The following is a 25209-nucleotide window of genomic DNA, read 5'->3' as shown; positions in this document are numbered from 1 at the left end:
TAGATAATATCAATTTCAAATCATGATTTATTTATGTAAATTTTAAGATCAAATCTAGGGTATAACCTTTACAACTTTAAATCACTAAGACGATAAAAAAAAAAAGAAAAAGAAAAAAAGGTGTTAATTAATAATTTGATACATTATAAAGTGAAATAACAATTTAATAAAAAAAAAGGCATATGTTGAATCAACAAAATATACATAAATGTCTTTACTTATTAGATTAATTAAATATGAATTTCCCTACTAAAATATTATGAAATATGAAAAAAAATAATTTCAAACATGTCAAAATTATACATATGAATAAAAAGGGAAATTACGTTATCGGGATATTCTTTGGTAAATAGAAAAATAAGAAAAAATAATTACGATAAATCAATTTTGATTTTAATATGATTTAATCACTGCTAAAATTCGTATATTGATTAGCCGATCTTTGTTTTAGGAAATGGGCCTTTTGGTTATTTTTTCAAATGGGCCTTTCCTTGCTTTGTGAATGAAGTCCAACATGGAATTCTAAATGGGCCTTTGATTATATATCCATGTTTTCGTATTTACGGTTATACCCTTCTCAAATATAGTACAAAACAATTCAGAGACCGTAAATTTACAGAAACCGAACCGTTCAACGCAGTCGACGGTGGGAAGACCCGCCACCATCGCCGAAATTCCTCACCTCCGCTGGATTCCGACTTTATTTTCGCTAAATTTTGTTTTCAATTATTGGCTCTCTCTTTTTAATGTTAATTATATTATTCATCTCTGGTTTTCCATTTTTTTTCCTATTCACTGAGCTTTGAACCACCTGAAAAAATATTATAGTAAATAAGGCAAAAACAAAAATGGGATCTTTGCTGTTCCGTATAAGGCATATTCGTACGCTGCTACTTGGTAATGTACTTGTGCAAAGTTTATGTTTTGTTACACCTAGTATGGAAAAATTCTTAAATTATATGTTAGGTGAGAGAAATGTAGTAGAAACTGTAAAGCCGATGGTTTTCTTTTTGGTGGTTTCCTCTGGAAGGCAAGAGTTTAGCTGGAAGCGGCTTTGGTTATTTTAAGCATGGAATTCATGGTTTTACAAAGTTTAGTCATTGATGCATAAGTGGCATTCGTCCTCTTTGTTCCTTTTGAGTGTGAAACTTACACTTATTATAGAATTTTAGATATCGAATTTGAATATTTTGATACAGGTCTTGCTTTATCCTCTGCTGTTTCCTTTCCTGCTGACAGATAAATCTTAAAGCTGGAGATTTTACTTTAGATTTTTTGGCTATGAATTTCTTCTGTTTTATCTCAATGTAATATGAAACAAGATTACACATTCCTTCACTTCAAGTATCTAAAGAGCATGAAGATATCTGCAACTTTCATTGTAAAATCGTCAGGCAACTATTTATTAAATCATGCTAAGTTTATGCCTTGTGTTCAGAAATGACTTTCTCAGAAGTTTGTGTCATGGATTTGCACAAGGATGGTATTCTAACGCCTCTGGTGTTGGAAACTATATTGTTAATCTATCTTTTTCCAATGCTCAAGTATACTCAACTATATTGGTATTCTAACGCCTCTGGCACAAATATAATTCATGTTTGAATGTCAGCGAATGTTCTCGGGTCGCTTAGCTAGAATATTATGACTTCGGTTCTGGAAAAATTCTTAGACTGATAGTTGTTTGGTTGCTGTTTTTTCCCTGTTGGTCAGATAACACAAATTTCTATTGGTCTGCCTGGGAATCAAATGTTGGAACTTCAAATGGTATCTGTCAATGTTTAAGGCAGCTTAGCAGTTCTATACAGGCCAGAAAATTTGATTTTACGGACCTTACGTAAGACAAACATGATATTGATGAAGTTTGATATCACGAGAAGCCGATTTCTGTCTCGTTTTTTAATTTACTGATTTTCTATCCAATTTAGGCGTCCTCATACATGGTATCCTATTGCTCGAAGGAAAAAGCGGAATGTTATCTTACACGTCGGCCCAACAAATAGTGGCAAAACATATAATGCACTGAAGCAACTGGAGTCAAGTTCTTCAGGTAAGTGACACCTTTTCTCTATGCTGTAAGTTGTTGATTCATTTTGTGTTAATTGCTTGAGCAACATCGAGAAATCAGCTTGATGACTGTGTAACAGGTATTTACTGTGGACCATTGAGACTTTTAGCATGGGAGGTTGCACAGCGTATGAACAGAGCTAAAGTTCCTTGTGATCTTATCACTGGGCAAGAGAAGGAGGAAGTTGATGGGGCAAAACATAAGGCTGTTACTGTAGAAATGGCTGATGTGACATCTGATTACAAATGTGCAGTTGTTGATGAAATTCAGGTGTGCTAAAATCCATATGGCAGTATAGTTCACTGACAATGAACTGCTTCTGTTGGAAGTTCTAAAATTCACGAAGTGGACATTTATTTTATCGAATGTACACGATCTTTGAGTGGTAATTTCGTTGCCTTGTTAATGTTGAAACCTCCCAATTTATAGCGCTGATTCTTAGCTGGTTTCACTGATTCTTAGCTGTGTTTGAAACGATCAGTTTACTTGGACGTTTTAGTAAAACTGAGAAAGAGGATCCTTGTGGTTTTGGTGGCTCCAAGAAGTGAGATAGTTTCTGGTGAAAGAAATGACAACTAGGTTGCCAACTTAAAAAGTTTACAAGTTGGGTCAATGTCTAAAAGAATCATCAAAGCAAGTACAGAATGCCGATAATTTTAGCTATATAAGGAGCAGCGAAACAAAGTTGGCTCTTTTTTGTTATGTATGTAATCTTAGCGTATATGTAGTATTAGAGTGTATGCTCATGTACAAAAATCTTTGACTGAGACCAGGATCAAAGTTGATTTATTAACTAATTAAACAATAAAATGAATTAAATAAAAGACAGCAAACTCCTAATAATTTGACACTCGGCATTGACCTTATAAAAAGAAATGTTAAAAACTTAATCTTTAATCATTATGTTAATCTCTCTTTTGTCGCAGATGGTGTGGTGCAAGACAGGGTTTTTTTATTTACGTGAGCACTGCCAGAAATATCTGCTGATGAGTTACATTTGTGTGGGAATAAATTTTTAAAACTTAATCTTTAATCTTTATGTTAATCTCTGTTTTGTAACAGATGGTGGGGTGCAAAACAAGGGGTTTTTCATTTACGCGAGCACTACTTGGGATATCTGCTGATGAGTTACACTTGTGTGGGGATGCGGCAGCTGTTCCTCTTATACAAGAAATACTTAAAGTGACTGAGGACAATGTCATGGTATTAGCATTTCCGCTTTCCATTCATAGATCAGTTTCTTTTTGCCACCTTAGACATTATCCATCCCTTGTGTTTGAATTCTGCGCTTTGCTTGTGCGTGTGTCTATATCTTATAACTGGACAAAGATGTAAAAAATGCTATCGTTTTGATGTAGGATGAGAAATCTAAACAAGTTACCGACCATTGATGCAAGAAACTATGATGAAAGAGACTTATTTTCTACGTAGCTTTAGCATCTATGGCCATAAACCTTTGCAACAACCGCAAGTAAACATGTGGCCTACATGTATAATATTAGTTCAGTGGAAATATTACATTCTGCTGTATTTTCTAACAAAGAAATGTTATATATTTTTTCTTTATGTTATTGTTGAAAGAAAAGTCTTGATTACATTATTTTCTGTTCCTTACTATGTAATTAGAGATTGTGCATGATAGTGGTTAGTTCAATTTTTTCTTTTCTTTGGGAAAAGTTTTTGGTTCAACGGAAGTAAATGGAGTATAGCTTTATTGAGTCTCTGTTTGCCCCTCTTATGTTTAGGCAGGATCCTTTTTAATGTTTTAACTCTTGGAACCTAATTTTTTCATGTCTGTTTGTTATAGGTTCGGCACTATGAGAGGCTGTCCCCTCTGGTTCCTTTGAAATATCCTTTTGGATCCTTTTCCAACATACGGAATGGTGATTGCATTGTCACCTTTTCACGTTATGAGATATATAAAATAAAGGTGAGGAATTAAATTTAAAGATGAATTTTCAGAAAAGAGAAAAGTTATACAATCACGAAAAGGATGTAAAGCTTGTTCATTCAACTAGCACATGAGATAATTGCATGCGCATGAGGACCAAATCATTCTTCTGTATTTTTATTTGTTTAATGATAGAAAATGAAATTGGATTTATGCATGCTTCTTCTCCCCTTTAATCACATACAAACATACACAGACGCATAATTAAGATTTATGATGGCGAATAAAATTACAAATAGAGTTGTTGTTGACAGGGTTGATAATCTACATTTCTGCGAGTTAGAAAAGTTCCACGATAGGCCTGGTTGATTACCTACTTAGCTGCATGAGATGATTGGGTTTTTGATTCAGAACCAATCATAGATAGCTAGGGACGCAAACGAATTGAGTTAGTTCAAACTCAAAAAATTAGAGTCAATACAAACATATACAGACACACTTAACTAGGATCTATTACGGCAAAGAAAACTACAAATAGAGTTGTGGTTGCACAGCGTTGATGGTTGACTTTTCTGCTTTTTTGTTTGAAAAGTTCCACGATAGGCCTGGTTGAAGACCTACCTAGCTGCATGATATGATTGGGTATTCTTGATTCAGAACCAATCATAGATAGCTTGTGACTTCAAGATGAAGATGTGACTAAGGATGTAAACAAATCGAGCTAGCTCAAATTCAAAAAAATAGAGCTATTTTATCTGATAGCTTACGAGCCGCTCATGGGCTTTATTATAGTTTATAAATTTAATAGTAGTATATTCATGATTATAATATATACTATCGTATCAATGAAAAAAATGTTCTAGATATCCAAACCCATTAACCCAAATATACTATATATTATCGTATTGATTTGGTCTGATGCACCCTAGCGTGAATCATGGGTATTTCCTTTACCTGATTATGTATTCATATTGAAGAGGTTGATATAAGTAGTTTTGATTCTTCTAATATATTCATATTTACTCCAACAATAAACTTGTGCCGATCACACTTCTTATATTACCTCTTGTGGACAGAGGCAAATTGAAAGTGGAAGGAAGCATCTCTGCTCTGTTGTTTATGGTTCACTTCCTCCAGAGACTCGAACTAGACAGGTTTCCTTTGCTTTTAACTTTGTTTTGTATTCTACTTACAGTTTGATAATAAGTCAGAGGTGCCAATTCAGATTCAGGCTTCATGACATTGATTTTAGAGGGACCAAGTCTATGATATCTCATTTTCTCAAATTTTATCATTCTGGTTCTTTTATCAAAGCAAGCAGCAATTGGCTTAATTAATCCATTCTTTAAGATTGCAGGCAACAATGTTCAACGATGAAAACAGCGACTTTGACATTCTCGTAGCTAGTGATGCAATTGGGATGGGTCTGAACCTCAACATATCAAGGATTATTTTTTCGACATTGAGAAAATTTGATGGAGTGGAAAACAGGGAGCTTACAGTTTCAGAGATTAAACAAATTGCTGGTAAGTCCCCCAGTCATCTTTTGTACCACTAATTCACAAAGGACTTCAGTGTTGAACATTTATATTAAATTTTGTGATAATGGAATAAATAGATAAATAGCGGATGAAGAAGTTTGAGCAAACTTAAGTTATCTGTGACTTGTATTATAAATTGTTTGCACAAAGAAAAAATTAGGGATTCAGACATGTGAGAAACAAGGACAAATCTACATGTTGTGTAGTGGGGTGGGGGTAGGGGTGTCAATCGGGTGGGTTGGGTCGGGTTTCGGGTCAACCCGCGAAATATTTTTTATTTTTTTTTCAACCCGAACCCGAAGCAACCCGAAAACCCCCAACCTAAACACGAACCCTTATAACCCGACTCAACCCGTACCCGCTTAACCCGAATTTTATTAATTTTTTTTTAAAATTTTATAAAAAATTTAATGAAAAAATTCAAAAAAATAAAAAATAATAATAATATTTTAATTTACACACATAATAACAAAATTTTCGATTTAAATTTGAAAGTTTAATCGTAGAAAATTAAAAGTATATTTATTAAATCAAATAAAAAATTGTTAAAAAAATAAAAATATGCAAAATAAATATTAAATGATGAAAATTTATCATATAAATATACAATAAATTTGGTTCAAACATACGATATATAAAAATATAGGTAATATTTTTTAAAAAAAAAAGTTCGCGGGTCAACCCGCGACCCAACCCAACCCGAAACCCGCCTAACATGGCACTAACCCGAATCAACCCAACCCGAACCTGATTTTTTCGTGTTGGGTCGTGTCGGGTTGACGGGTCGTGTCGCATTTTGACACCCCTAGGTGGGGGTGGGGTGGGGTACCTCTCTCCATTAAGCTATCTATTCTTATTGAATGATAACTTGTTTTGCTTTCAATTTGAAAATGTATATACATGTATTTTCTCCCTTGGCTTTTTGTGACAGAGCTTATTTATTCATTTATTATTATATTTTTGTGAAAATACCCAATTGTAACTTCTAGAAGAAGCCATGCGTTATATTAGTTATTTTCTACTATTGTACTCATGCTGATAAAATCTTCTAGATAGATTCCTAGTGGCAAGCATTTGTTATTTTCTTCTTTTGCCATTCTTGATTGTATTTAACATCCCCTAAAAAAGTAACACAATTTTCTTGCATATATGCATTCTTGTGTTTTCTTGTAGGACGAGCTGGCAGGTATAGATCAAAATTTCCTGTTGGTGAAGTGACTTGTCTAGATTCTGAGGATATACCCTTACTCCATTCTTCTCTGAGTTCCCCATCTCCAATTATTGAGGTAATTGGAGCTACACTACATGAGCTGAAATTCCGTCTTGGCTAGATTGTGTTGTCTTTTCTTGATTGTTAAATGATCTCGGTGGAGTTTGTTTTTCCATGCAGCAAGCTGGACTTTTTCCAAGCTTTGATCTTTTGTTAATGTATTCGCGTTTACATCCAAGATATGGGCTGCATCAGATATTGGTAGTTCACCTTCCTCTCTCTCCTCTTCCTGTCCTTGCGATAAATAGTTGTTTTTAGAAATCATCGTTCGACAACTGATGTTCTGTTTCTGCCTCCGAAATGCGGAAGGAAGTCATCTCCCAATCCTTAATCATTCAGTCCTTTGATTCCTCACCTTCTGGTTCTTCTTCCAGGAACATTTTGTGGAGAATGCGAAGGTGTCTCCGAACTATTTCATCGTCAATTGTGAGGAAATGTTGGTATGACAAAATGGGACCTCTCTCCATCGATTTTTCCATGCAATGGCAGTTTAACATTCTCACGTGGTTTTAAACTCCATTAATTTGTTTGTTATCAACAGAAAGTCGCTGCTGTTATTGATGAGCTGCCTCTTAATCTGAATGACAAGTATCTCTTTACCGTGAGGTAACTATTTTTATCTCATATGAAGAATGATGTTCCTTTGCTCAAAAGTTTGTCCTGTTATTCTTTATCTTTATTCAAGTATACATGTAAAGACATTGCCAAACATCTATATCCGAATCTGAAAGAAGTGGTCTACCTATTCGAGTTCGAGATGAATTCAATAAATCTTCATTTTCTAAAATACATATTTCATGGCTAGTCACGATGTATCAAGATCCTCAAGAAAGTTATAGGTTTATGCACTCCATTCCTCAAGATGTTTACAATTTTACGTCCTAAAGTTAACCAACTTTGTGGGATGATTCTGGTTAATTAATGATTTAAGTTCTTCAAGAAAACGAAGACAAACATTAATTCTTTCATGTTTGACACTATTCCCTCTGTAGTCCAGTTGACATGAACGATGATATCTCATCTCAGGGACTCACTCAGGTGAGAATAATTCCCACTTTTAATTATCATCGTCTTTTTTTTAGAAAATGGGAAAAAATTATCAAAATAAATTTGTTGACAGTTTGCGCAAAATTATTCCAAGAACCGCTTTGTCCGGCTTAAAGAAATATTTACTCCTGGAACGCTCAAGATCCCAAAATCACATAATGCACTGAAGGAGCTTGAATCAATTCACAAGGTTATCATGTTTTGTTAGTTTCTCGGGAATCAGCTTTCCGCTAATCTCTATTTTTTTCGTTGTGTAATGTTTGTGAAAAGATATCCAACATAATCCCTCCATCTTAAGTATTTTTATCTCTCAATATCAAAACCTTTAGATTCTTTTGTTGGTTTTTATTTTTCTTAAGTTAACATGTAACTGAAGGTTCTGGATCTGTACGTCTGGTTGAGTTTTCATATGCACGATAGCTTCCCAGATCACGAGCTTGCAGCATCGCAAAAGGCTATTTGTAGCATGTGAGCGTACAACGGATATTTTATACTTAAATGCCCTGGTATCTTTCATACGTGGATGTAATGATGACTTTACACCATTCCTTTTTCTCCAGGCTGATCGAGGAGTTTTTAGGAACAAACCTGTTGCAGAAGCCACGTCTTAAAAAATTACCCCGACGTGGTCAAGTTGAGTCGTCTGCTGTGACTATGACCTCAGTTGAAAAACTAAATTCAATGTTCGATCATTCATAAATATGAACGAACCTGCTGGAGCTTACTGCAACTGCTTGCGGTTGGAACTTTTCGATATTGATCGTCAAATCAATTTTTCTTTTGCGTTTCATGTGCCTTTTTTCCTTCCCTCTAGATCTCTCCTCACCATATTCAGTGACATTATCCATTCTGTTGGGGCTTCCCATTTGGTGTTTCGGGCCCAGAGTGACTTTGGTTCATTCGGAAAGACGGACAAAATGACAGCTTTTGGCTTGATATAGTGAGCAAATTCTTCTGTTCTTGAATCATACCCGCATATTGTGGAGAAATTACTTGAACGTACAGTTATTATAGTGGCAGATGTAGGTGCTTCCCTAGCGACTTTGAGATCAACTCATTTGTTACAGTTCTTTCAGAAATTCTGAGCTTTCGAAATTGGTATAATTGCTATTTTATTTCTCTTTGATGGAGTCTCCTGTTATGCTCCCATGTGCTGTTTGTTTGAGATTTTCTCTCTTCCCCGCAGCAGTATTTAATCTGTTATATATTTGTCAGTCCAATGAGCCATTAATGCTAAAATTCATTCGTGTATATAGAGGTATATAATTCAGCAAAAACTTGTGTGAGACGGTTTCACGGGTCTTATTTGTGAGACATGTCTTTTATTTGAGTCAACCATGAAAGAGTATTATTTTTTTATGCTGAGTATTATTTTTTATTGTGAATATGGGTAGGATTGACTCGTCTCACAGATTAGGATCCGTGAGATGGTCTCACATGAGACCCACTCTATAATTCAATATCCGATTCGTGATTCAGTTTTCCTACGAAAATGGTTTGGTTTGGTGACACAATTATTTAAATTAGTAATCCAAATATAATATATTATATTTTGATTTTTTTTATAAAACATATATAGACAAATAATAATCAACTAAAAATTAGCACAAATATAAAATATAAATGAATTAAATAAATAATAATCGATTAAAAATAGCAAAAATATACTTAATGCACTGAATATCATTTAAAAAAATCTACCATCTAAATAAAAAACTATAAATCTAATTATATTTCTTTTTAAGGTCTATTTGATTGCGATATATATAATTTGAAAATTGAATCGTATAAGATCTGATTTAACATTTATATCTAAAATTTAAATATTGTGGCTTTTGGTTCGATTTCTTATTTTTAATTTGGGTCGTGGGTTTTCTGGTTTAAATACATCAATAAAAAATAGAACGACTAAAACTAATATATTTTTATGATGTTTTGAAAGGGTGAAAAAAATCCATGCTATTATTTTGTTCAAATGTCATCCATGTATTTGACAAAGAATTTATATATCACAAAAATTAATGTGAAATGGTTTCATATGTCAATTTTGTGAACGGATTCACTTTTCGAACAATACATAATTATCTAGTTCTTGGAAGGATGATATCATTCTCATTTGCAACTTTCACTTATTTAAGTACACGAAATAATAGCTTTGAGCATTCGAGAGGCGTTAAGTTGCCTTATAGATTTGAACGTCGATCATGTCATAGGTTGTCCATACTCTGACTAGGAAGGTTGTTCATAGATCGAGTTACTCGTTTGCCTACTCTGATTTTCCGCGTAATTACTCAAGATTTGATTTATTAACATTTTATTCTTGTTTTTAAAAAAACATGAAATAATATTCATATGTGTTTTAAAAAAGAAAGAGAAACAATAATTATTTTAGTACTTTCTTATTACAATTAATCAATATCAAACTATTACAATCATCACAATTAAACTATTAATATCACTCAAGTAATCATATAATACAATAATGTTATAATCAAACGTTTATCATTAAGTTAAAAGCTATAGCTATTACTCAAGACACAATTTTACAAACTTGGGTGTTAATTGGTCGGACTCTTAAATTTATGAGTTCGATAAAGTACGTATGTATCTGTAGTATTGTTTCATATCCCTTAAATAACAGTATTACCATTCACTTCCGTCGACCCTGTCCCTAGCAGAAACATTATTACACGTTAAGATCTGACGTCACTTTTTTACAGTCCACCTAGTTAACTAGATCAACCGGCGCAACGTCGGCAACTTGACACACAAGAGAACTTCTTAAAGTTCACTGATCTTAGTGATACTCTCACTTAATGCACGTTTAATACAACATTCCCACAAGAAGTATGTAAATAAACTTCTTGAGAGACTTGAACTCATGAATTAGCTCTGATACTAATTGTTAGAATCAAGCGCTTATTACAATGCTAAAATTTATATAGTTGTTAGCTAATACGTAAATTTATTTTTTTATACTCATAACAGCACATAGTGCACCTACTTGGATGCTAATAGGTCGGGATGTTAGGCTCATGAGTCCGAGAAGATGTGTGTCCATCTGCTGGTGTTGTCTCATATAACTTAGAGATCGGTCTGACCCTTTCCCTATTGTCGACCATGTCTCCGGCATAGACATTATTATCCGTTAAGATTTGAGGTCATTCTTTCACAGCACTTAACCTACCAGATCAAACGACACAACATCGGTTTGACGCATGAGAACTTCCCAAAAGATCACATCTCAATACTACTTTAACTCATGCATGTAAGCATGTTTAACCCATTCCCCAAAAAAATATAATAATATGTTTCTCGAGAGATTTGAACACATGATCTCGCTCACTGAAATTGTTCAAAAAAAACCAGAATGATATATGACTAAACTGAAATTTGATAACATGTGGTCAAAATAGCAAAAACAAACATATATAACAAAAAACAAGAAAATTGTAATTTTAGTCATTTCAATTGACATATTTTTGAAATTTAATCCTGTAAGTTATCAAATTTTGATTTTTATCTAAAAACTTTTTTTTGTTTCAGTTTTTTTTCTTAAAACCACTAAATCCATCGAATATAGTTTATTGATACTGATGCTCTAAACTTTTTTTTTTGTTCTAATCTAAGCAAAAAAAAAAAAAGAGAAAAGAAAAGCAAAAAAATCCTCAGTACTTCAAAATAATAGAAGAACAATTTGTCATTTTAATTTATTTTTGTTTAGATAGATTTTAATGTGTGTAATATAAATTTTATTTTTGTCAAAAGAGTCATTTAGAAAAACATTGATGTCAAATAAAAATTACAATTTGCTATACCTTTGTTTTTTTTTTGTTCACTATATCGATTTCAGTATGTCATGGAATCCAATTTCAACTTGCACTGATTTATTGGGAAAATGCTCTGTATAACTGTTATCTGTGCGTAATATACACTGGATTGAAGAAGCATGAACCATAGAGTTAATAGAGTTTTATTGTTTTTCATTCTAGTAACATAAGTGAGGGATGGCACCAGCTTTCCTTATTTCTAGCTCAAATGCGGGAGGATATGAAATAGGTACTGACGAATATATTGGGAAAGACCAACCAAAATCTTGAATTTAACAAATGTATTAATCAACTAATACATGTAATAGTTTGTTGATTTGTTCCACCATGGAAGTTCTCAGCTCGACATGCATTGACAATTTCTTCACAGGTAATGGAATGAAGACTATAGATTACACTCTCATAGGGTTATGACAGATTCCACAAGAAATCTTACCATCTTAACACCACATTAAATTAATGATTAAACATCGTCATTCCATTGCGATAAAATTATAGATTCGTACGTAATCCATTGAACTTTTTCAACTATATTAGCTACATCTTTTATAACCAAAGCCTACATTCAAGACCATGGTTCGCTGTCGCGGTCGCGGAGATCGGAACGGATGTTATCGTTCCAGTTACAATGAAATTTCGCGAAACGATCTCGGAACAGATATTTTAAAAAAATATTATAAATATATAAAAATTAAAAATTTTGGAAAATATTTAGAAATATGAAAATTAAAATAAATATCATTTAAATTGATTATTTGATGTAAATAAGAACTTAAAATATTTTTAAAATTTTATTAACAATTTATTGAACACAATTTATATCGTCGTTATATTTAAAATATTTCCAACCATATCAAAAATTAAATATACTATTAAAAATTATTTGTATTTAATTAATTAAAACTTTAAAATATTTTCGATTGGATATATATAAGTTCACGCAAATTTGAATCAATTTAGAGTGATGGACTAATAATAAGCATCAAATCTCATATAAAGTGACATTACAAATTATTTAACATCAATTAAAATAGAAATATTTTATAATTAACTTAGTTTTTTTCATACTTTGTAATGAAAATTTCTCAATAGAAATAGTTGACCTGCGGTCTCTTCTTTATTAGTCTTTCATTGATGGATGCAGCGGGAAGAAGACTCAAGATTCACCATCTCATATCAACCGATGTGCTTTGCATTCCAATGTTCATAGTGAAATTAATATTAAGCTTATTAAATTACTCATATCATGTGATAATAAAATAATAATGAGAAATGAAATATAAGTTGATGAAAATAAACATTTATATACGAGCCATCAACCTACAAATCCCTTCCGTTCCGCGTGTCCCATTCCGTTCCGCCGTTAAATCCCCGTTTTCGGTATATGAAATGCGGATACAAGCCATCAACCTACACACCCCGGAACCTCGTCAAGGTTGCATCCGTTCCCGTTCCGGCAAACCATGTTCAAGACCCAAAAACATTTCTCGTGTTGTTGTGTTACGTTGATCCTTATCTACCGTTAACAGTTCGAAGAGGGTACAATGATGAAATAGTATACAATGGTTGTAAAGTATGCATAAGGGAATAAAATGACACATCTTATTCCCTAGGCGGTGGGTTGCTGCTCGACTAGCGCCTACTGCTTCTTAGAACACTGGATAGTAGAGTCCGAATAGGTAGTTGATTTTATTTTATTTTTTAATTTGGACATTGAGGTCGCTCTACTTAAGCTTGTGACACACGAGCAATGTGCGATTGGATTGTGTGCGGATGTGTGCATATGTGCACATAGAGTTGCTAGCATTGGTTTTCCAGAGGAATTGTGGGAACACATCTCGGATCATGTTTTCATTGGTTGCCGCATGTTTAAATGAGATTTTGTTTGGGCTTCTTATATTTCACATACTAATCTTCATAATATTCTGTGATAGCCAGAGGAGTGAACTTGTTTTTCCCGTGTTAAATGTGTATTTATGAAATTGAAACTGAATAGATTTTGACAAATAAAACAGAGTATTCACTTTGTCCATTTTTGTATGGTGATGTTTTTAACTGTTACTGTGTGCTCAAACATGGGTATGTGCTTGCCCATGCTTTCATGCATATGTGGTCGATGTTTGATATGAGGGAATAAGCAATCTATTTCCTAAATTAAAATAGATTGTGCACTTGCGGACTTTAAAATGCACATATTAGTGTAGTGTTTCAGCTTTTGTAAATGAATGATGCTGTCAAATATATCACATAAACCTGGATCTTTTCTTCCCGAATACATTTGACATGTCAACGCAACCAAAAAACTGTCTATTTTCTGCTGTTTATTTTGTTAGTCAGACAAACACTGCTTCATTTGTGCCCCGCAATGCAGAATTACGATTTAGATGTGCAAAAAGTTACCAAGAATACATGAAGCTGATAACAATACCTATTGAGCATGGCACCGCTATTCCCTATACCTGGTGGATGGGGTTAGGCAACTCAATTAAGGAGATACATGGGCAGCCTCTGCACTACCTTACCAATTTTCATCTAAAGCAGTTAGAAAGAGAGTGGATTGGAGCTGATGATGAGAATGTTTCCCTGGATATGATCATCCATCCTTGTAAAGATGAGGCCAGCATCTGGATCATCAAACAGGTTCATCGCCGCACTTCATCTCAATGTCATCTGGCTAAACTCTGGGAGACTAATCCCAGGCATCATGTTCTCATTGATGCCATTTTCCCGAATCTCAGCTCCTGAAGCAAACATCAGGGAGAAGGAAACTATTTCTTGGAAGTAGCTGATAGTGTAACTTAAGATCGATGGAGAAGATATTTCTTTATTAAACTCTTTTAAGTTTGACAGAATCCAGGGGTTTGCTTCTCCCATTGATCAGGTGTAATGCAGTCAGTATTTTACTGACTTGGTTGCATATAGTATGTTCGACGAGTTATGTCACCAGTCATTCAATACCATCCTGGTAATTCTTTACCGGACAGGTGTAACAACAGTTTGTGTCTTTATAGGCACAAAGGAATGCGGATAATCGAGTACTTGCGTAAAATGCATATGCTGTTGAAAAGAATTAAACTGAATGTCGTCAATGTACGTTAGATCCATCAAGTTCTATTACCAATAATCACGGCATGAACATAAACCTTGCCTGAAAAAGTGAAACCTGTTGTTATCACGAATAATAATCTCTCTGGCATATACTTTTGACACGATTTTTGCAAACGAATGGCAGTCCGAGCACATCCTCAGATTTTTAACTACTCGTATGGGCATTCCTTGACCAGAAGAAATGAGCCCAAATGCCATGGCTAGCTTCTCGCTGTGCCTTCCAAGTAAGAATTCCTTCTCTCGTTCATCAACATCCAGCAACACATTTGTTAAATCAGGAAGGTAGCCGGCTTCTCCAAGTCTACATTTCATCTCCTCAAGCATCGATGCTGTGAGAGCATTCTCTGGATGGAATTCATCACCTGAAGTGAATTCATAAACTACTCCATTTACCTCAATTGAGCTTGAACCAGGAATTTTCTTCATACCCTTTTCTTTCATGTGTGTCCTAACTTTAGCAACGTCATCCCATTTGCCTGCAGAAGCATATATGTTGGACAGAAGAACCTGGATTCCGGTTCTTTCCTTAGCAGAATTTGATAACATGTCAGCAGCAAGAGCCACCATCTCTTGGTCCTTGTGAATTCTACACGCAGCCAAAAAGGCACTCCAGATCGCATCATTAGGTTCCATAGGCATGCTCTTTATGAAATCTAGAACTTCATCCAGCAAACCAGCTCGGCCTAACAAATCAACAAGACACCCATAGTGGATAATATGTGGAATCATTCCACGTTCCTTCATACTCTTGAATATATGTTTGCCTTGCTCAACTAACCCTGAGTGGCTACATGCTGTCAGTACTCCAGCATAAACTACTTCATCAGGTTCGACTCCTTGACTAAGCATCTCGTTGAAGAGCTCAATTGCTTGTTCCCCGTTTCCCTCCATTGTCATTGCTCCAATTGCTGCAGTCCAAGCAGAGACGTCTCGCTCCTTCATCATTTGAAACACCTTCATTGCATTATTAGAGTCCCCACACCTAGCAAGCATGTCTACAAGAGATGTATTAAGCCGCATGTCACACTGAATACCAGCTTTCTGAATGTAATCGTAAGTCCATTTTGCAAGATCAAGAGCTCCTAAGTAACCACAGGCAGATGCAATGCTCACCATTGTCACCTTGTCTGGTGTGATGCCTTCATTCTGCATGGAATTAAATAGTTCAACCGCGTCCCGAAATAAATTCTGTTGTACCAACGCACCAATCATTGAGTTCCAAGATACAAGATCCTTTTCTGGCATGTCCTCGAACACTTCCTTAGCCGACTCGATATCACCATTTCTAGCAAAACCTGCAAGCAATGAATTCCACGACACAGTAGTCTTGTTGGGCATCTGATCAAACATTCTGCAAGCCCATTCCTGCATGCCACACTTGGTGTACATATCAATAAGTGAATTTCCAATGTTGTCCCAGTTCTCAAGTCCATTCCTTAAAACATAAGCATGACACTGCCTCCCAAACCGAAATTCACTCAGTTCAGCAGAAGATGAAATAGCAGATAGCAAAGTCACCTTGTCTGGTTTTGGCCCCATATAAAGCATTTCACGAAGTACACTGAGAGCTTCATTCACTTTTCCAAACTGTACATAATTTGACAAGATTGTATTGTAAAGAACCAAATTTCTATCCACACATTCATCAAAGAGTCGTTTTGCCTTATTAGGAGCCCCACACTTCAAATACATATCAACAAGCGCGTTTAACAAAATAGTATTGAAAGTTATCCCAGATGCCCCCGCATAGGAAGAAATTTTCTCCGCCAAATTCGAATCCCCCAACTCTGCACAAGCCGATATCACACTGACCATAGTAACTTCATTTGGCTTAATGTCCTCGTCAACCATTTGAAAAAACAAAGAGATGGCCTCTTTATGCCAATTCTTCCTAGCATACCCACAAATCAAACTAGTCCATGTCACTACATTCCTTTCACTCATTTCATCAAACACTTTTCTCCCTTTATCAATTTCTTCACACTCACCATAGAAATGTATCAAAGAATTCAAAACAAAAATATCACCATAAAAACCTAATTTCACAGCTGATCCATGAAGCTGCATGCCCTCAAAAAGCTTCGAACTTTTCGCACAGGCACTCAAAACAAACGGAAATGTATAGTTATCTGGCGCAACACCCTCAATCATCATACCAACATACAGCAAAATGGCATTTGAAAATGACCCAGCTGATGAGTTTCCTTTTATCAAAGAGTTATAAACATAAACTCCACTAGTGCTGCTGCAATCCTGTTTACTGTTCTTGAATATCTCGAAAGCTTTCTCTGCATACTCTAAGCATTCAGAAGACCCCATTTGTGAGCACTTGACAATGAGGTTCGTTAGAGCAGCGGGATCATGTACCAACCCCTGTTTAGCGAAGTAACCATGTAATTGCTTGATTTCTTGAAGATTTTTGCAAGATTGAAGAGACCCAGGTTTGGGAACGAGGTTATTGGAAATGGACGCTGATTTAATTTGAATTTGGGTACTCGGAGCTACTGGGTCAGCTGTGAAGGGGGTGGCGAGTGGAGGAGAGAATACAAGAGTGGTGAAGGCCATGTATGTCTCTGTTCCGGGCCGGAGCTAACCAACTCTAACTGAAATCAACTTCCTGTCTGATTTTCTTTAAGGTTAATATTTTCTTTACCGCCTATCATCTTGATAACCGGCGGCCAATGCTAATACTTTATCTTATAATAATTTTCTTTGATAAAATGCTACCCATTGTTTAAAAATCTTATTAGGAAAGATAATATTAGTATCTATTACGTAGGATAGATAGATATCTATTTGGATAAATTATATCCATATGTTCATCGCTCTTTACTAATTATTTTTTGTTAATATCTTTAAAAATCATAGAGATTTATTCATTCATATATAAAAAGTGACATATAATTTCTGTTTAATGAAGTATTTTTACTTTTAAAAAAACTTCATATTATTGGTTAAAGTAAAAACAAAAAATATGTGTAACTGTCATTTTTTTTTTGTGCGGTTCAATCTCTGGGAACGAACTTGGTTACTTTGTGGATCAAGTTGACAAGGACCGACTAGCTCGACTCAGCCTCCTTTTCTTTCTCTATTTCCTGTTCTCGACTATTGAAAATTATCTCTTACTTTGCGTGATGATCATATATAACCAACCATCTCTCTTTGATAAAAGAGCGCTGGGCAAGGTTCCTAGTCGAGCTATGTCAGGCATGGCCTGCATATCTATTGCTAGGCCAGGGAATGGCGCAAGGCTAGGTTGCTGCTATGCCTCTTAATGAATTGAATAGTCATTCGATCTTTGTTTGATTCCGACGACCGACATAAATCTCATGAGACCGAAAAGTGATCTGCCCTTTTTCTTCGTTACAAAAAAAATAGTCATTTTCCTACGTAGTTTTTTCTTAACAGTCAAGTAATACAACAACTGAAATACTACCTAATTTAATACTGTTTGCGTCGGTCCATACAACTGAGATTACTTGCTATAAAAGCATAAGTAAACTCTTAACAAAGTGCGACTTAAATAATTTCCTAATTATATATATTCAAGTGGCGAAATAACTATTTGGTTTTGTTTATGATAATGAAATTCACAATTGTTATATTTCAATGTGCATTAGATAAACTCCGAACTAACATAATAGTCTGCAAAACACGTTAGTCGGGTAAATCACATTAGGTAAATATACAATATACTCAGTCTGATAAAATGTTGGCAAGATAAATCAAACTCTTGACCATTTATCAATAAGTCACACAATCAACCAACTCAGACATCAAGATGGGCTATTTCGTTTTTAACTGATTGAAGAAACAAGCAAGACTTGACTGATCTTAGTGGACTAAAGTACTAAAGTTCCACGCCAGTTCTAGTGGAGTATTTCTTGAACGAAAGAGGGGAGTACAAGGATTTAATCCGAAACCAATTCCATCCGTAGGCGGTGAAGCCACTATAATCTGACAATTCCAAACGAAAAGAAATCAAATGTAAAAATTTAGTTAATGTCTTATGATATTTTACGGATGGTTTAAGGAATTTGAGCTTTAGAATATAATAAATATGCACACACTACAAAGGGTAAGCTTCCATGAATTATTAGAGCAACTCAACTAAAAAAACGCACACGCAAAACACCACCAAAAAACAATTACACGTCAAATATACTAGGTGCAACACTGAATAAATAGGGTGTCACATTACGAAATATTTGATTACCAATAATTTTTGGTCTCCAAATCTTTAAATATGATTTATTTATATTGCTTGGATGAAGCATCATTTGCGATAAGACCAAGTTAAGACTCCGATAATTCAATACGCAGACTAACTCATCGTCTATGCACATAAGATAGAAGCTTGAGTACAAAGGAGAAAAACAGAAATTAGAACAGGAATTTAAATGAACTAATAAAGATCTCTAGTCCCATAACAAGTACAAAATCACATTGGCAAGGGATGCTTTTAATAACAACTAGGAACATCCCACTAGACAATGATAATCATGGGATTAATGCGAGGTTGAAATCTTAAATACTGCTAAATCATTCTGAAATCAAGAAAATACTGGATATTTCATCTGATATCAGGTGAACTCTGAGAATGATAGTGCATGAAAATATTCAGAAAAGTGCCCATCCTTTTACCCTTTGGTTCTCATAATTGTAATGCTCCCTTCACCGCCTTCTGTTGGAATCTTTGTTTTCCCCACCACAGGCTTCCCTGAAAATGCTGATGTAGGATAAGAAACAGAAGGATCGTCTTCTTGGTCTTGCTTTGATTTTGGTGGAGCGTGTAATTTTTGGTTTATGTCCTCCAAAGTCATGTCTCCATGAGCACCACAGGGTTTGATGAAGGCAAATGGATAGACGACAGATGATGATGGTTTAGGTAGTGTACACATGTACGATTTTCTACCTGAATTGCAGGGTAAAAAACAACATAGAAAATAAGACTTGTTTAGTTTAGGGAAGAAGATTGTAAAATTGAAATCCAAATATAAAGTAATATTTAAGATGATATCCATCGGGCCACAACACCATAATTCTTACCACAAAAGTAACAGAAGAAACGGAATACTTCCACAGATCAAGCTTGACTAACTTGGTTTCCACAAGTAACAATGAAAACGCCGTGTAAACAATTACCTTTGAAAGCACCACTTCGACGACTATTGATGGGGTGATTTGTTATTGCGTTAGCATCATATTCTGGAGACATCTTACAAAGCTCTGCAATATCATGTTATGAATTATGCAGTGGAGACAAATGGCGGGAAACCAACGAAAAAACAACATAATGCTATTATTTAACATTAATTAACCATCAATAACTGGAACTATTCATGAATTACCTTTAATGTTGATTTGAACGTCAGATGCTCCAGACGGATCACACCTATTCAAACAAAAAGCTGGTCAGAAATTTGTTTTAAATTAACTGATAATGCGAAGAATATGCAAACATACATATCTTCAGCACTGCAACGTATCTCGGTTTCATTAAAGTAATCGGCAATCCACCCTTCAAACGATGGATCCAAGCACTCATTATTGGATGCCGATGCACCATCTAAGAAACAACAAATTATCACTAAGTACCATGTTTGTCAATTTGATTTTCATATATCTTGCAATAATTTTTTGAGAGGAACAAAACCTGCAAATCCAGAAACCCACTCTGACATATCATGTATATTAGCTTCAAGAGAATCCTGTGTCTCCTAAATAAAGAACGGCCACAGATTATTGACTATCTAGGAGGTAGGAACCATAAGATGGTGCCTGCAAAATTAACTCTTTTACCAAACAAATGTACCTTAGATCTTAAAAATATGTCATCATTGTAAAGAGGTGCATTCAAGACTTCAGACTCAAACTGAAGCATCCTACGCCTTTTTGCTTGAGAGGAAGGCTCCCTGCATTCCTCTGACTCTGCTTTCCCTGTAACTTCTGCAGTAGTTAAACAACCTGCATTTATACCACGATATCCCAATCCCGAGTTTTCTGTGCAGCGACAATACCGATATCAACTAATTGTTGTTTCCAGATACTGTTGCCAGATGACATCTCTTCAAATTCGAAAATACAAGATGCGAACTGTTGTGTGAAGGAATCAATATATAAAACTGATTCGCAATAAAAAAGTGTGCACTTTTATGGGACACAACCTTTTATGCAACTTCTTCGTGCATTTGAAACATGTAGAATAATCAATAAACCATTCGGCCATATTTGTGCAATGCTTAGTTTTTTAAACCAAGAATGTAAAGAAGAAGCATGTAGCGAACGCATTAATAAACTTGTTGTCACTTGTTTCTCACCCATCGCATAAAATTGATATTTTAATCTTAACATGGCTACCGCCTACCGGAATAGAGATACATTTGTACCTCTGTCTTTGCTTGTAAGTCCATTGGGTAAGGATGATAGCTGATTTGAAGAAAGTAGAATCGTTCGGAACAAAGAGCACAAGTGCAATTACAAAATGAGAAGAAATGGTGACACTTAGTATAAGTACAGGATGAGTAAGGCCCCACCCCCACCTTTTTCGATTACATGGCAGGTGAAATCCCCACAGGCCTTGACTGGAGTAGTTTCATCATCTAATATAGAAGAGAAATGGTCTTCGTTTTCCTTCATTCCACCCAAATGCCATTTTGATATTTCTGATCATCATAGAATACAAGCAAAAATCATCACCCAAGTTCAAACGAGCATTTTACTTGAGGATGGAGGGATTCAAAATGAGAATAAGCCCAACCTATGTTGGTACTGTCCTCAAAATTATACTCCTGACACTCCCAATCCCATAACTCGCTGTCATTCAAAAAAAAATATCTCATACAACAACATGAGATGCTGACGATTAAGATCACAAAGTAAAATATAAATCATGAAAAAATTAGACACGAAGATCCCAAATATGGTAGAATCAAGAAAATGAAACTACACAGTTTGAACTGATGATCAAAGTAGAACAGTAAGGAACATCTATGTGATTAAAAACAAACAAAATGCACGGCATCTTACCACCCAGTTAGCCTAATAGCGTATCAGTACATATCTCGGAATTCCAGTTCATATGTAGTAACTTGGTCCCGGGATTGAGTCGAGGGGAGCATGAGCAAAAAAGATGCACCACATTCATCAAATCGACAAAGTTTCAAGTGGTAAACATAAGAAAGACAACAAAAGGCAGCTCCAAATCCCTTTATTCCTAGCCTTTAAATCCAACAACAGACGATGTTTAACTTAGGCACAGAAAAAATTTTCCCTCAGCAAATCCTTCACAGACATTTCAAGCAGAATTATCAGCGTGCTCTTTTAGAAATTCTTCTATAAAAATGAATTAAAATTATACGTACAAATATCAGTTGTATGAAACTAAAATTGCAAGAACAGAACCCCCACAAAAAAAAAAAAAGAAAAGAGAGATTGAGCCCAAAAAACCATCGAAATCCACAGCATCGTCACAATGTTCGCACATGATTAAACCAACATAAAACCCGAACACACCGAAGATCACACAGAATCAAACTTAACAAGTACCAAGAACAAGCATTTCCAAATTTTAACAGCCCACATAAAGATGGCATTTGGTGCAATAATCAACAAAAAATGCAAAACCGAAACACAACCCAGTGATCTATAACAAAAGAAAAATCAGCAGGCAAACAAACCAACTCACTTTTCGTTATTATTGGTCATTAGGATGGATTGATGGATTTCTTTACATGTGAGTTTAGGTCTCGTCCGATATAACTTTAATATATATAGCATGAAAAGAAACGAAAGTCAAAGGAAAATCATTGGTTTAAATAAAATTTCCCAAAAAAACTGGAGGGAGTGAAGTGGGGTCGCTAGACGGGTTATGTTTTTTGTTCATCGGTTCTCTCTTTTAAAGAAAAATAATATGAACTTATTAATACAAGTAGAGTTTATGTTACATTTGGAGTAAAAACGTGACAAAACACGATAAGAGTTTGGAAAAATACTACATCATATCAGCATTGACATCAGACATTATTTCACTCCAATGTTACAATAGAGCAATGATAAAATAAAATACAAACGCGATAAATATAACCGTAACTCAACGTACATATTTTACAAACAAGTTGATCCACCAAATCATTCAATGTTTCATTTCACTAAAATATAGGTTCGACTATTACAAAATACTTACAAAGATATCGATGAAACGACGACACATACAGACGATGTCTGATTTATTAAATAAAACACAGTGGTCTAAAAATCTTGCTACCCCGAGCGTAGTGGGCACACCCCCTGCATAACTTTTAAGCAGTGGTCTTGTATTGGGTGCAATCAGTGGTAGTTGGGTGGGTATTGAATTGTGCATTGTGTGGCGTGTTTCACTCATCCAGCACAACGGCAGAATTAATAAACGCAAAACCAAAATACGCTCAGTCCAGTTGTTATCGCATTTAAAGAGCGATGGAGGCACGATAAGCGGCTCTGATCAAATTTTATGTATATCTTCAGTCTAGAGTAATTCTATCATATCTCAGCGTCATTATTCATTAAATTATAGGAGTTCCTCGTATTTTGACTTAATCTGACGTCATTTTTTGATTATCCGATTGCTAAAATTTCATCGCATCATAGCGAAAAAACACACTCTAAATATAACATTAAAAAAATCATGTCTATTAAATAAACAAATTGAACGAGGAGTCACAATTACAGACCATTAAAATTGAAACTTGGACCTAACTCAACCCCAAAAGCTAGCTCAAGGGGGGAGGATTGTCCAAGCCAATATATGCCACTCAAATGTTAATTATCTAACCGATGTGGGACATTTAACACACCCCTCTCACGCTCAGGATTAAACATCTGGATCGTTCTGTCTAATTATAGGCAGTCCAACACATAACGGTGAAACCCGGGCTTTGATACCATGTTAAGATTGAAACTTAGACCTAACTCAACCCCAAAAGCTAGTTCAAGGGGGGAGGATTGTCCAAGCCAATATATGCCACTCAAAGGTTAATTATCTAACCAATGTGGGACATTTAACATATATTATCTCTAAAAACTCTCTTTCATAGCCCCCAGGGGTATAGGCCGTGTGGTAAGGGCCTGGAGTGAAGGATACTTTAATCCATGTTGGTGAAGGATCGAGTCTCGGCTTTCCTTTCATGAAGAATTTCTCCTGCCAACCTCTCTTCTAGGTACCTGCTGCCGGTGTGTAACCCTGATTTACCTCCCTTCACGCCGAGGCTTGAGGCGACTCTGTATGAGGCCATCGGGATTGGGGTTCACCCTTAAAAACTCTCTTCCATACATATCTCGTTTTTTTTCCTAACATTGTATTAAATTTTAATATGCATGAAGTTGACAAGTGGAGGCAATTAATGAGGACTAAAATAAAATGTTAACGAGCCAACAAAAATACAACTCCATGTTATTTATGACAAAAACTTGTGTGAGACATAGATCGTATGTGTGAGACGAGTCTCTTATTTGGGTCATTCATGAAAAAAATATTATTTTTTATGCTAAGAGTATTACTTTTTACTGTGAATATCGGTAAAATTGATATGTCTCACAGATAAAGATTCGTGATATTGTCTCACAAGAGACCTACTCGTCATGTATTTAGTCATATTTATATAATTTTAAAAAGATAATAATAATTGACCGAGATGTTTGTTATAATTAAATTTTGAATCAGAAACTTCGTCTTAAATATGAGATTTTGATATCTATCGACCATGCTTCTTAGTGTTTTCATACTATATATGTGTATCAACATCTCAGATACCTTCGTAAATTAATTTATGCTAACGAATCATTTGTCACATGCATTACTACGCATGCGTGGACATTATCATACCACATGAACTTCTTCTAGCGGAGATTGTGGGAATTTGGGAAAGTGAACAGATCCAAGGATTCGATGGTAGATAACTATATGATACGAATTAATACCATATAATATTTAAAAAATATGGAATAACACTTAAATACTTTGAATAATTAGTGTATAATTTAATAAAAATATCTCCAAATGTAGCTCGATTCTTTATAAAAAGAGTACGCGGGAGTCACGTGATGGAAGGATTTTTTAACAAAGGACCACGGACAAAAGCGACAATACTATTCTTCACCCACAGAGAAAGGGGACCGTATTATTTAAAAGAATTCGGTAAAGTAAAAGCAAAAAATATAAAATAAATAAAGAAAAAAAATAAAAATAAAACGATAATTGGTAGGTATGAAATATCTGCCACTTTTAGTTTTCAACGAGGCTGTTTTTGTACAATCATTAATTTATTTTAACTTGATTTGTTGCATGAATTGTGTTAAAAACACGTTTTTTCTGTAATATATATATATATATATATATATATATATATATATATATATATATATATATATATATATATATAATAGAGTGAGTCTCATGTGAGACCATCTCACGGATCTTA

At 34.8% G+C, this 25209-nt stretch overlaps 3 protein-coding genes across 4 annotated transcripts; 1 reads left to right on the top strand and 2 right to left on the bottom strand.

Moving 5' to 3' along the window:
• Positions 1-587: 587 nt before the first annotated feature.
• LOC140813995 (DExH-box ATP-dependent RNA helicase DExH16, mitochondrial) lies at positions 588-8940 on the top strand. Its single transcript, XM_073172838.1, has 16 exons — positions 588-897; positions 1711-1834; positions 1926-2047; positions 2145-2335; positions 3128-3268; positions 3873-3995; positions 5033-5110; positions 5314-5482; positions 6671-6783; positions 6888-6968; positions 7142-7207; positions 7309-7373; positions 7760-7805; positions 7888-8004; positions 8191-8282; positions 8375-8940. Exons 1-16 carry the CDS (start codon positions 849-851, stop codon positions 8511-8513), a joined length of 1716 nt encoding a protein of 571 aa, XP_073028939.1. The 5' UTR covers positions 588-848; the 3' UTR covers positions 8514-8940.
• A 4944-nt stretch (positions 8941-13884) lies between these two features.
• On the bottom strand, positions 13885-17419 carry LOC140814679 (pentatricopeptide repeat-containing protein At3g22690). Its single transcript, XM_073173735.1, has one exon. It carries the CDS (start codon positions 17315-17317, stop codon positions 14759-14761), a length of 2559 nt encoding a protein of 852 aa, XP_073029836.1. The 5' UTR covers positions 17318-17419; the 3' UTR covers positions 13885-14758.
• A 1641-nt stretch (positions 17420-19060) lies between these two features.
• On the bottom strand, positions 19061-22584 carry LOC140814995 (protein XRI1-like). Of its 2 annotated transcripts, none has more exons than XM_073174090.1 (9): positions 22440-22584; positions 21513-21568; positions 21295-21417; positions 20568-20701; positions 20409-20472; positions 20219-20321; positions 20104-20147; positions 19898-19981; positions 19061-19667 (listed from the first exon to the last, which is right to left on the bottom strand). In XM_073174090.1, the coding sequence occupies exons 1-9, from the start codon at positions 22529-22531 to the stop codon at positions 19393-19395; spliced, it is 975 nt and encodes a 324-aa protein (XP_073030191.1). In that variant the 5' UTR covers positions 22532-22584; the 3' UTR covers positions 19061-19392. The 2 variants fall into 2 exon arrangements, with proteins under 2 accessions (XP_073030191.1, XP_073030192.1); XM_073174091.1 differs by lacking the exon at positions 22440-22584 and adding an exon at positions 21782-22431.
• Between the last annotated feature and the right edge of the window lie 2625 nt (positions 22585-25209).

This window comes from Primulina eburnea, chromosome 15, assembly GCF_022965805.1.
Source record: "Primulina eburnea isolate SZY01 chromosome 15, ASM2296580v1, whole genome shotgun sequence".
NCBI classification, from domain to species: domain Eukaryota; kingdom Viridiplantae; phylum Streptophyta; class Magnoliopsida; order Lamiales; family Gesneriaceae; genus Primulina; species Primulina eburnea.
This window is presented reverse-complemented; position numbering and strand designations above follow the sequence as displayed.